At 34.4% G+C, this 13,795-nt stretch overlaps 1 protein-coding gene across 1 annotated transcript; it reads left to right on the forward strand.

Moving 5' to 3' along the window:
* The first annotated feature begins 952 nt into the window (after window positions 1–952).
* Window positions 953–13,695, forward strand: LOC128548029 (solute carrier organic anion transporter family member 4A1-like). The gene is made up of 14 exons (XM_053522299.1): window positions 953–1,006; window positions 1,629–1,681; window positions 2,610–2,782; window positions 3,306–3,458; window positions 3,881–4,078; window positions 4,585–4,681; window positions 4,935–5,056; window positions 5,879–5,991; window positions 6,235–6,373; window positions 6,620–6,815; window positions 7,128–7,293; window positions 7,667–7,854; window positions 11,921–11,985; window positions 13,379–13,695. The coding sequence occupies exons 1-14, from the start codon at window positions 953–955 to the stop codon at window positions 13,693–13,695; spliced, it is 2,034 nt and encodes a 677-aa protein (XP_053378274.1).
* The last annotated feature ends 100 nt before the right edge of the window (window positions 13,696–13,795 follow it).

Below are 13,795 nucleotides of genomic sequence, written 5' to 3' on the forward strand. Positions count from 1 at the left end.
CTGGTCTGGAACCATGCTGGTCGCAAACGCACTATGTTGGTTTTCTCATGGCTCGGCTCAAATATCTTTCATGACTGAACAGCATATGGAGTGTTTTCACGAGTGAAATAGCCGCTAGTAAAAGTATAAGGTATGGTGTTCATGAGTGAAAATTATTTTGATCTTACATGTAAAACAATCAAATGTTAAACATGTTAAATTTACCCATTTTATAGTATCTTACCAGCGAAAACTATTTTGTTTGATATTTTTACTGTGAAAATATCAGATATAATGTTTTTGATTACAGTATTTCAATAATTCACTAGAAAATGTAATAATGTCATATCTCGTGCATTTTTGTACGAGTTGCGATACTTTTCCGTTCAAACCTCGGCGTGAACACTGAAAACATTAATTATCCGCTGGCAAAATGGTTCCAAAATTTTAAGTACGTTAACATATATAAATTTGTCTTCTTTATTTATGTGTGGGAAATTATTTTATCAAAAACACTTAAGTTTTTGAACCAGTCATCTGAATTTTCTTGCATCGTTATAAATTATATTAATACGAAAAAAACAACAACAACAAAAAACAACAACAACCATTTATTACTCTTTGGTTAGGAATACAAGTGTTCTTACATGTAACATTAATTAATACAGGAATAATTATAGTTATGATTCCATTAACGAATTATTCAATCTATTAAAACATAGGTTCATCGCATTTGTACACATACTTTATTGCATTTCTCCTACTTTATTATATTTCAAGTGTTAATAATGTGGACACAGTGACCATAATGTAACTTTCTAACCCATAATACCAATAAACACAACCATTGTTCAACAGCCAATTTTCAAATGTTCACTTTCGTGTCTTTTGTGTTCAGTTGTCAGGCAGTTCGTTTCAGTTTTAAATCGTTTCTGATGAATATTCATATGTTTACAAGATAAATAAATCGGATATGAAACCAGAGAAGTCTTCCTTATCGATGGGGAAAGTGAATGGTGGCAACAGGGTAAGTGATTATATATTATGCTCTTCCAGATTTATCATGACAAACACTTTCAAAGGCACTTAAATACATACATACAAAGGCAGCCACTCAGGGCGCAAGTTCATTTTCTATGAGTACAGACGCAGAGCGGTCTGACCATAGGGACAGAGCGAGAAAAAGAAACCCAGAACAGAGAGAGAGAGAGAGGGAGAGAGAGAGAGAGAGACATCTTTTAGATACAGACATGCCTGGCTAACTTAGCCTGGCTCTTTGTGAATAGATAGTCTGCCGGGTTTAACGTGTCCGGTGTGTAGGACCGATACATGCGAAGCCGTCTTTCCCGAGAAGAACAAGTACTGACCTCTAGTTATAGATGGGAGACACTCAAGAGTATCTCAGAAACTTCCAGTGCCTGGACCGTGATTCGAGCCCCGGACCTCTGGATTTACAGTCGAGCATGTTACGCTGTGATGAGTACATGTACAAAATAACATATAATTTTCTACTTTGTTTACCATAAAACGTATACAATTGTATAGCTTTTGGTCAAAACTGTATACAACCAAAATGCCAATTTGTTTATATTACATTTGCAGTATATTTGTGAATTTAGAAAATCTGACAAAATATGTTGTAAATTTAGGTCAGTCGCGAGGAAGAAGAGCTAAAATTTGGATGGGGACCCCTGATTCCAAGGTAAACTTACTATATTATCAATTAGTCGGTGAATTTGTGAATTGCTCTAGCTAACGAAGACAGCATGAAACAAAATTCACGTTTTCCTCCAAAATAGAAGGAATTTGTAAGTGAATTCACTAAAAAAAACTGCTGGCGATTGTTTGATAGATTTGACTTTATTTTAAGACAAAACTTTCAGTAAAATCAAATTATTTCATTCATTTCACGATCTGTATTTTTAAATGTTCTTTATTTTACGATCTGTATTTTTAAACGTCACGAGATGTCATAGATGTACGTTTTGTTTTTATTTGAAGAGCAATGTCATGTATAAGGATATTGAATTTTCACTGATATATGGTCAAATATCATTTGTTACGACAAAGAAATTATAATGTTCTTACCTTGTACCGAAATTCGCTAGTGTGTACATTTAAGACATTTATATGCATTTTTATAACCTTTTAAATTTTGTCGAGATGGTAAAGTACATACAATGATATTATAGCAATATGTTATATTACTAGTTTTTTTATATGTATATCAACATCTTTTTTTAGATGCGCGAGAAATTTTTTAAATGGAGTTTTATAAGTGCGAAGATATCGAGTTTCCACCAGGTTACAAGTGACTCCAGTAAACTTATTCAATTCCAGAAGTTTAAACATATAAGTTCGAAGTCATGAATCAATTACTGTAATAAAAGGTTCTTTTCAGTATTTGATAATAGATCGGTGGTGTATAGGATTTGAAATTATGGTACATTCAAAATTAAAAACACGTATGCACGCACGCATGCACACATGCACTTACACCATTAAAACATCAGAAATGTATTTACAAAGTTACTCTTTGCATAATACAAGATGCTCTTTTAGAAAACAGAATAAGCATTTACATTGTATATAGTGTACAGAAAAGTAAGTTTATTCATCTGTAATAATAGGTGTCTGCAAAAGATAAATACTATCCGATGGTTTGTGGTCTGGCTTTGCCTTTTTGGGTTTGTTGAGGGCGCCGCCGTGAATGGGATTGTCAATATTGTGCTTACAACATTGGAGACGAGGTTCAGTCTACCAAGTTCACAGTCAGGACTTATAGTCAGCGCAACAGATATAGGTCAATATAGTTGTACATTTCTGATACCATCGTAACAATATAGTCATAAACTTATAAAGTGGCATAGATTGCAGAAATACTTTCAACTTTGTGTTATAAAATGCTCGATAACTTTGAGATTTTACGATCAGTAAAGCATCGGACAGCATGCAATAATGTGCTTTGTCCACTCAATTAGTGTACTTTATGTGTTTTTGTAAGGTGTAAGACCTTTGTTACTTTGCGTTGTTAAAAATATAAAAGCATTATGCATATAAATTTTGACAGGTTTCACTTTATAATACAAAATATACAGTAGAAACTCGGTTTCTCGAATTAATGGATCGAGATAACAGAAATTCGGCTTAAAATGATATTTTGTGCACGTGGTTTCGGGACAAAACTTAAAAATGTTGTCGAGATAAGATGAATGCTGTGTTAAGCGAGTTCGCGGTATTGAGTTTCAGCTGTATATTTTCAGTTGCTGTCGGTCAGAATTCCACGAACTCATTATATAATCCATACACTTAAACTTGAATTACAGGCGCCATTTTGTTTGTGTTGTTTGTAAGCTATGCCGGTAGCAAAGGCCATAGACCAAAGTGGATTGCCGTTGGTTGTGCCATCATGGGCGTTGGATCAGTGATATTTTCTCTATCACATTTCATAGCTGATCAGTATGATTACAGAGCTGTAGGTTAGTAATCACAAATCATCTGTAGAAAAAAATTAGACATTCGATCATGGAAACATAAAAGTCTTTATTCAATACAAACTTCAAAACAAATTATTACGATCAGAATTTCGACATTTGTGTACATGTATACCAAGCCTGATGAACCTCAAAATACAATTTTTTATATAAAGCAAATGTAAAACGTTTAGTTGCTGTATGTACGTTATAAAATATCATGGTTACCTAAGAAATGACCGGTTTCTACAGGCAGATAGTTCCATTGGTTCTGTTGCATAAATCTGAAAAGTTATTATATGCGGATATGTTCGGGTTATCGTCCCCAGCCTTGCATTTACTTAAACATTGGGCATTAAGACTGGGTTTGTATACAAAATAGTCCCGAAAGACACTAGTCGTATTTATCCGAATCGTTTCATTTTCAGGAGAGACGGCTAATATCAGCTACGTGTGTGACCCCGCACGTGCGAACACCTGTTTACAGGATTCATCATCATCATCTTACCTGTATTTATTTATGCTGGGGCAGGCTATACACGGAATAGGTTTCACGCCTATGTTTACACTGGGGACGGCATATGTGGATGACAACGCAAAATCCGAGTCTACGGCCGTGCATCTAGGTTTGCTTTCTTATTTTTAGGGACATTACCAATGCCATATAGATAGGCGGGACACTTACTGCTTGAATTTTCAATTTTCGGGGCAACTTAAAACTACGCATGAGACCATTCACTGTTTTGGTTTTAAAAGATGATATTGAAAAAAAAAACGCTTTCTGCTGCTTGTACCTGCAAAGTGTATCTTTGTCAGGGTCTAAGTAAGTGTACGTTTTCCACATATATAAGTGATCACTAGAGGTTCTGTAACAACAAAAAACATATTTATGCTTCATGAGTAGAGTGTACATTTTACCTGCACAAAATGTAGGATTAAGAAACAAATGCCAACTGAACTATTTATAAATTGTAAAAACGAAGATTAAGAATTAATAAAAGAATATCCTTTGGAAGCGTAGAGGGCAACCAAGTAGAATAATAGCATAAGCATAATTATAGAATTATGTTCATAGATAGATCTTGTCTAAACACGTACGCATCTTCCTGTAAAACTTTATTTTAACATGCAGGTATTATATACGCGATCACAGCTCTCGGTGTAGGTGGAGGGTATATCGGTGGTGGACAATTCCTCACACTGTATGTTGACTTCAACACCGTAGACAAGTAAGTATTTTAACAGAAATAATTCCTCAAACAATGTTGACTACGGAAATTGATAAAATATTAATTTATATATGTTGTTTTCACGTTTTTTTTTGTATCTACATTTTCAAAAAAAGACTACAGTAAGCATTATACCTAGTATCTTTGACTGAAATATAAGATACGCTTCAATTTTGAAAACGACGTACGGAATATTTCCAGAATGTCTTAACCTGAACTACTTAACTCATATGATATTTCAATGTATTTTCAGTGTTGACTTGACCCCCGTAGATCCGCGGTGGGTTGGAGCTTGGTGGGTTGGGTTTATTATCACCGCCGTATTTTTCTTCATCTTTACGGTGCCCCTAGCAGGTTATCCGAAAAATCTTCCAGGTATATACTTGATTCAGCCTATGAACAGTACCATTACAAAATACCATGAATACCCACAAACGAAATTACTTGCTTATCTAAAACTTAATTCTGCAACATTTTTGGTTAAATTCAAATCTTTTAGAACCGGTAATTTTGCATTCCTTTGAATAAAATGTTAACAACCTGTGATATATGTACACAATAGAAAAAGTGGAAACTCCACAAGTCGCTCAACACAAAATTGAAAATGTTTGCAGTCTCAGTTGGTTTGATGGACAGTATTTGGAAATACATGCTACCGTCTACGTCCTCTAGCCCCGAGTTGAACCCAATTAATCATATTCACATGTTAGAAGTATGAAAAAACAAACATTTAGAGACTCTGCAGATGTGTTCGAACGACAGTATGCGTGAAACCTTCAATGATACACAGAGTGCAATTCTACAAAAGCGGTGTATGGTCCCCAGTTACAATAATGTTTAAGTTCTAAACGAGGAAAACAATGGGCAGAACTAAACTCACTGGAATTTAGAGAGGGACAAGAGACAAATTAAAAAGCAGGCACTATATCCAAGGGGTGATTAGATAATACCCAATTCTATGAAAGTGGGTGTATTGAAACCAGACAAGTCGAAATATTCAAGAGTACCATTAAGAGAAACAGAATGACAAATTCTGACACTGTTTAATAGCTCTTTTCGTGTACCATAAAATGTATAAATCAACGGCACATGCTCTAACATTCGGGCCTCGGAGAAATATAATGACTCTTCTAGCATTGTGTTATAGCTCCTTTCGAATATTGTAAAATGATAGATTTGTATACTTTATTGCATTAGGAACAAGTGAAATACGAGCAGCCAGAGAGACAGACACAGACCAGAAAGCAAAAGAAGATAAAAGAACAATTACAGAGAAACTGATTGAATTTCCTAAATCCATCGTCAGATTGGTATAAATACGTTAATGATTTTGATATGCACAATGAATGTTTACATCATTTCTATAGTCAAAATCATTCGTAGTTTCTTGCAAAACAAAAAATCCACGAAGATTATGTAAGATCTTAACCAATACATTAATGAAGTGTGTATTTATACATGTCATATGAAATTCTGCTGAAAATAGTAAGAGTTGTGCAGTTAAAACCTTTGACCATTTAAGCAGCATTTGAAATACATAAAACTTGTTTCAGGTCAGTATACCAACATATACGCTGGTAATCCTCGGCGCATGCGCGGAAACCTTGGTTATTGGTGGTCTCGCTGCTTTTGCTCCTAAAATTCTAGAAGAAAAGTTTGATATACTGCCATCAGACTCCGGTTTCATTATGGGTATAATTTCTTATTATCATAGTACATATATATACATACAATCACGATTATGATAATGAAAGCCATCCACTGTTGTATTATTGGTTATTTTACCAGTTCTTCGAAAATAAATCACCGAACAATGTGTACTAGAACCTTAACAATTCTCTTAAAATTATATTTCTGTAAACTTGACATGGAATTTTTCTGCCCAGCGTTTAATTTCAAACAAACATATTGCCATGTTATTACTTTTGTAATATTCAGGGGCAGTAACTCTACTAGGTGGTGCAGGTGGTATGGTTCTCGGAGGTGTACTGATAAAGCGGTTCAAGTTCGGAGTGGTCGGTATGGTTCGTCTGTGTGTTCTTATGTCACTGCTGGCCATTGTTATTGGTGCGGGGTTCTTCATTGGATGTCCAGAGATAGAGTTTGCTGGCGTCACGACAAGCTATGGCACAAAGTAACAAATTTCATTTTTGTTTTTGTTTTGTAACATTTAATGTAGGAGACTTCTCTAGCATTAATAACAGAACCTCTGTGTTCCATTGTTCAGAGTTTCTATTGAAGTTAATTTATGATGATACCAGAAAAACGAAATAAAACTGAATAACACAAGCAGTCTATTTGACTCTCTTTCTAATGGTTCATTTATTTTCCCCAAACCAGAATATGTAGTTCGGTTTGCACATCATATGTTATTGAACCGTGTTTTTACAATGAAATAGAATTTATATTGTGTTATGTACAGTTATTTATATTGTATTCACAATAGCAAAGTCATAGTGTCACCAAATCTTGATGCCACATGTAACACTGGCTGTGAATGTGATTCTCAGAAGTTTGAGCCTGTTTGCGGCAGTGACAGTATACTATATTTTACTCCTTGTCATGCCGGATGTACCTATGATTACGTCATTGACCCGAAACATCTTACCAAGGTATGTTGTATATTTGATATCCTGATGTTTGCCTTATGAAATATGCTTTAACTAATTTATGTGTTAAGAATCGTTTTTGAAAAAGTCTAAGGATGCATATTTAATATTTGATTTTCATACGACTGACAGTGGGTCTTCTTTCGCGGGAATCCATAAATTGTTTGTAATAAAACGGAAGTTAGAGCACTTTTACACATTTGTAAATAGGTACACAGCTTAATATGGAAACTGATGCAAATTCAAACAAATACTTTAAAGTTGTTTATCATGTGTTTTCTAAATTGTAAATAATTTTGATGCACAAGACGCGAACTCGTCGTTTAAAAGCATTCATTGCACATTATTATGCTTAAAACTACCGTATCTTGTTCAGATTTATAACAACTGCACGTGCGTGTCGGAAAGTATACAACAGTTAAGTACTTCCGGATTGACTGGAACAGCACTTACTGGCAAATGCTCTTCATCTTGTGACGTCATATACCTTTTCGTTTTGCTTCTTTTCATCGCTATGCTGATGACGTTCACAACCGTGACACCAGCGTCCATGGCGATATTGCGGTAAGAAAGCTTATTTTAATCTTAATTTAAGGTTCAAACATTAATTTCATTCAATGATTTCAAGATTTCAAGATTTTATTTACAATAAATGCATAAGTCCCACAATAGCGGGAAACATCAGCAGTATGATATCATATATTTATATACATAATGCATAATGGAAAACGGCTATATATTACATTTTACAGACAATATACAAAGTGCATATAAATTCGTACAAACGTATTTCAAACTTGAAACATATCAATGTATCATCTTAAGTATGTACAACATTTTACAGTGATAAATAACATGTTTACAATTTCACACTGGTCTGAGTAAAAAGGTTATCAAAGTTCTAAAGAAGAAAAACAATGAGTCTTATTTGAAGTGTTGCATAATCTTGTCACAGAAAATACTTAGTTTTTCAAGTTTCTTCATATTATTAGATGTTAACAAATTGATAAATTTAAACATACTTGGTCTATACCTACAGTAATTATCTATATACTTTTTCCTTTCGGTTTCTAATGTTGGACAAACAAAAAAATAATGAAATTCATCTCCTATATCTCTACAATAAATACATTTTCGGTCATGTGCCGGTATATTTTGCCATCGCCCCAGTTCAATCGGAAGACGATGATTTCTTGTTTTTACAGACACAACTTTTTAGATGAATAAAGAAGTTGTTTATCTATGTATGGACTTCTTGAGAAGTTACTCTTAATATATTTGTAGACATTTGAATCTGACGTATTGCTGATTTCGGATCTCCAGTTTTGTATAAACATATCTCTTAGCTTTTGGTACGTTGCTTTTATAAGCCATTTACTACTGTTGAAACTTTGTATATACCAGATTGCAGAGAAACCAGCCTCAAATAGATATTGCTTTACATTTTCTATCCATAGTGACTTCACTATATTTTTAGATTGTAATTCCCCTAAAACAATATATACTTTTGATGAAAGTTTTGTTGTGTCCTCATTATTTACATTATCAGTAAGTCTGGCCCAGTAAGCTATAACTCTACTTTTAATATCAATTTTGAGTGGTAAAACACCTGTTTCTCCATATACCATGTATGACGAAGTAGACTTTTTCATGTTAAAGATATATTTATAAAATTTAAGCTGGACTTTCTCTAAAACATCAACATTTCCAAATCCCCAAATTTCACTTCCGAACAATAAAATTGGTTTAATTGTCTTTTCAAATAGTTCAATTTGTAGATCAAATGGTAGAGCCAACGACTTGATCTTTCTTAGTAATGCAAACATTGCTTTATTTGCTTGTTCGGCAATATTTATTTTTGATTTATAAAATGAACCACTCTTATTAAAATATATACCTAGATATTTGTATTCATTTACAATTTCCAAAACATTTTCTCCAATCGAGAATGATCTGTTACATTTTGAACGGCCTTTACTGAAAACAAAGACTTTAGTTTTGTTTACATTTATGTTTAACTTCCAATAATCGCAGTATTCTTTGAATTTGTTAAGGCTTTTTGAAGATCCTCTTCACTTTCACCGAAAATTACTGTGTCCTCAGCGTAAAGTAGAATAAAAAGTTTTAAATAAACATGTGCTCCTTCAATATCTATATCTTTAGAAACTCCATTTACATCACTATTTTGTAGAAAACTTTCAAGATCATTCAAGAAAATGGAAAATAAAAAAGGTGACAAATTTTCCCCTTGACGCAAACCGACAAGGCAATCAAAAAAAGGTGTACATCCATCAGAGGTTATTACTCTTGACTTGATGTTATTATAAAGACTTTGTATAACATCAAAACATTTCCCATTTATGTTCTCTTGTCTCAATTTTTGCCAAAGTCCAACTCTCCACACAGAATCAAAAGCTTGTTTGAAGTCAACGAAGCAACAAAACAATTTTTTTCCTGTTTGACTGTACGATATCAATTAGTCCTTTAAGGATAAAAATGTTATCAATGGTTGCATATTTCTTGCGAAAGCCTGCTTGCGTTTCATGTATCAAGTTCGAACTATCTGCAAATTTCTTTAGTCTATGATTAATTATACATGTAAAAAGTTTTCCGAGACAACTCAAAAGTGATATTGGGCGATAATTTTCAGGTGATTTTGGATATCCCTTATTCTTATATATTGGTTTTATATGGTCTTTAGTCCAGCTTTCTGGAATAACCCCTTTATCTAAAACAATATTAAACAATTTCTTGTAAATGTTTAACATCGGACCAATGGAGTATTTAATTTGTTCATTTAAAATTTCATCTACCCCAGGGGACTTATTCCTTTTGAGAGTTTTTACAGCATCTAAAATTTCTTTTTCGGTTATTATACCATTGATGAAAAGCATAATTATGGTATTTAAAAAAGGGACAATTATTTACTTTTTACATAATAACATTAGAGAGAAAACTGATCCACCAAACAACTGAACATTAGAAAAGATACAAAATTAATGGAAATTCGTAGTTCCCCCTATCATGGATCACGCACAGTCATGGAGGTAAAGCAACTGCCAAAATCAGGGATGTCTCATTTAAGATGATAAACAAAACTTATGTAATGTACGTACCAAGTTTAGCAAAGAAGACATAAATAACAAATCATGTTTCTTCCCGTTTGAATGTAAATTCAAGGTTTACTTTTTTTGTGCGTCTTTAATCACTTCCACGATTAAAATATTGTCAAAAAGTTCGAAATACTAAGTGTAGGATAATGTTGATAACAAAAAAATATATCCTGAAGAACGGGATGGTCAGGTCTTTCATTTTGCCTTCTCGTTTAGTACTGACATTGTAGCCCTGATAACAAGGTTTAGCATAAGTTCAGGTGAGCTATAAAAGCCAGTTAACCAGGAAAGTAAGCGTTTAATGCTTGTGAGTTAAGGTTTGCCTCCATGGCGGCCAGTTATATTACGTATTTGGCCCGGGTATGTTTTCTAAATAAAATCGATAGATGTACTTTAAAGGCATTTATATTCAACTGGTTATTTATGATGTTTTAAAATAGAACTAAGGATTCCTGCGTACGAGTAATTATTGTGTAAAATAAATATAATTATGCTTGTATCGATTTTCTTAGCTCCGTGTAAACGACCTTACCCGAGATAACGGAAGTCAGACGAAATGGAAACGGTCATCCATCCATCCTAGCCTGATTCAGCTCAAATTTGTGCAAAAAGTAAACGGTTATGAGGCACTTTTCTTCCCATCATTATTTTAGTGTGCATTTTGGGCCATTTTTGCCTGAACATTTAGTGTCCTGAAACCGACGTTTTACTCGTTTTTATAATAGAAACAACGGAATAAGCAGGCTGAAAATGTCACGTGATAAAATGCTTAGTATATGCAATACATCCGCTCAAAAATTCTCTGGGATTTTTCATGATTGTTTTCGCACTGGTATCAGCGTCGATTTGTGGAATTTTCAAATTTACTGTCCCTTGCCCCCTGAACTCCGTTCCGGAAAGCTTAATTTCACTAATGGTCTGTAACCAAATACGCATGGAATATTATATCGAGCTGTTCTGGTTTGTTTTTGTTGGGTTTTAAATCGCACCGACATAATACAGGTCATATGGCCATTTTTAAGCATTTAATAGTCTAGAGGAAGATACACCGGCCTTTCACAAGCCAGTTGGGTGGCTTCGGCACATGACGACGCGAACGGGGCTTGAATGACATGTGATTTAAAGTCATTGATTTGACCACGCTGCTACGAAGGCCCCCTACCATAGATTGTGTAGAATGTGATCTAGCCCGAACTCAATTACTATATCATTTTAAGGACGTAATGACTTTTAAAATTTCGATCTTTTGAAGAATACCATAATACATGAATCGTCAGTGCGCAGTTTGACTGGTCCATTGTTCAACACTAAATTATGTTGAGAGTTAGTCAAAACCTGTAGAAAAAGGTATGATAATTTATTTGTGATGTCATGCAATAAAGCGCTTATTGAATGGCTTATCGATCAATATTCAAGCGTACTGTCCTCGGTCCTTCAGACATTGAGCAATAATTTAGACTACTGACTTGCAAGCCATTAAATGAGTCTATAATGCAGATCTGTGTCATAAATTTCAGATGCGTACCAGATGATTTAAGAGCACTTGGTCTTGGGCTTCAATGGGTGTGTCTAAGACTTTTGGGTGAGCTGATTCTATTATCTATCACATGTCATTTAAATCATTTTTAACTTTACGATGCTCAACCCCTCTGTCGAAGAAGAGGGGGCATGTTACTTTACACCTGCCGCCGGTCCGTCAGTCTGTCGGTAGAGTGAACGGTTTCCGAACCACATGGCCCAAAATATTCAAACTTGGATTGGATTAGGTTTATAGAGTAGATGACACCTCATTTATTTTTGGGATCTGTAAATCAAAGGTCAATGTCATAGGAGTCTGAACCTTGAAAATGGCTTCCGTTCAGTAACTAGAGTACAGCTGGATCCAGAATGATGGGGGTTATGAAGTAGAATCATCACCGATGTCATTCTTCATGTTGAATGTAAAACACAAATGCTTATGAATATATGTACACCCTTTTCGGATAAGGTTCAGAAGCAGTATTTGGACGAAGCGTTATATGGTGCTACCACCTACGCATAAAGCTCCCAGGAGACTGATATTGAGAGGGAGCGTTATGCTGTCCTACATAGCTTCTTACATTCTCATCCATCAGAGGTTGGTCAACTAGGGAACCACGGCGGACCTCTGATACTCGAGAATAATCTTCTTAATGCTACAATAAACCTTCTTAATTTAATATACTCTTGTAAATCTGTTTTAATCATTTATTCGTAGATTGTTTTTTATTCTTCAGAAGCATGCATACAACATTTAAGCGGAATATTAACACATTTGGAAGTGGTCATACCTTAAGGTGATAGTTCTGCACGTTTGATTAACCGGAAGTGACGGCGTAACGTCATTTATCAGGAAAACCTTTGATAATGCCTGGTAGCCGTTATACGGGCAGCATAATGTTGCCGGAAGCCTATTATATCCCTCTTCTAAGTAATAAAGGGTCAGCGATACTGTCTTCCTGAAGGTTCATTTTGATAATATATAGATTTGGTGTAAAATAATTCACAAGATAATAACATGATGTAAGCAACAATGTAAAAATCAAACACCAATTAATATTTTGTGAATTGTTAATTTATTTGTCTTGTTGGGTTGAAGTCACACCGACACAATTATAGGTCTTACGGCGACTTTCCAATAGAAGCTCATAACTAGATAATATTTTCAAATTGGGTTAACAAAACATGACCCTATCTTTTCACTGTATGGCTTTATAAAATTCTACATTGCAGAGCAACATGTCTTTCAAACGTGCAGAATTACCTATAAAATACAATTTAATTGACTTAGATGATACAAAGTAAACAAAAGCTAAATGCCAATAAAGCTGTTTAAATTGAAATAACAATAAAATGAATAAATATGATAAAAATGAAAGTAATATTAGCTTGCAAAAAAGTCAGTCTAGAAATGCAATTTTAATACAGATATGACAAACGTGATTTTTGCTTTTAAGGAACTATACCTGGGCCTGTCTTAACTGGAAGTGTTATAGACAGCGCATGCGCATTGTGGCAGGACATATGTGGCAGCAGAGGCTCGTGTTGGTTCTATGATAGGTTTGAAATGAGCTGGCGTCTTTTTGCTTGGTGGGTGGCTGTGAAAATATTCAGTGCAGTTACATTCTTTGCGTCCAGCAAACTGCACAAACCTCTCAAAGAGGACACTGACAGCAAAACAACTGACTATGATGCTGACAATGACATCGACCTCACGGAAAACAAGGATACAATGGCGTGCGAAAATGTTATACATGGATTGGCGCATATGTAAATCGTCGTTGAACATATGAACACAGTTATTGGTACTTTAAGCTTAATCATATGCTTATACATTATTGTAGATATGTTTACAAAGCTTCTACACATTAACA

Source organism: Mercenaria mercenaria, chromosome 1, assembly GCF_021730395.1.
Source record: "Mercenaria mercenaria strain notata chromosome 1, MADL_Memer_1, whole genome shotgun sequence".
NCBI classification, from domain to species: Eukaryota; Metazoa; Mollusca; class Bivalvia; order Venerida; family Veneridae; genus Mercenaria; species Mercenaria mercenaria.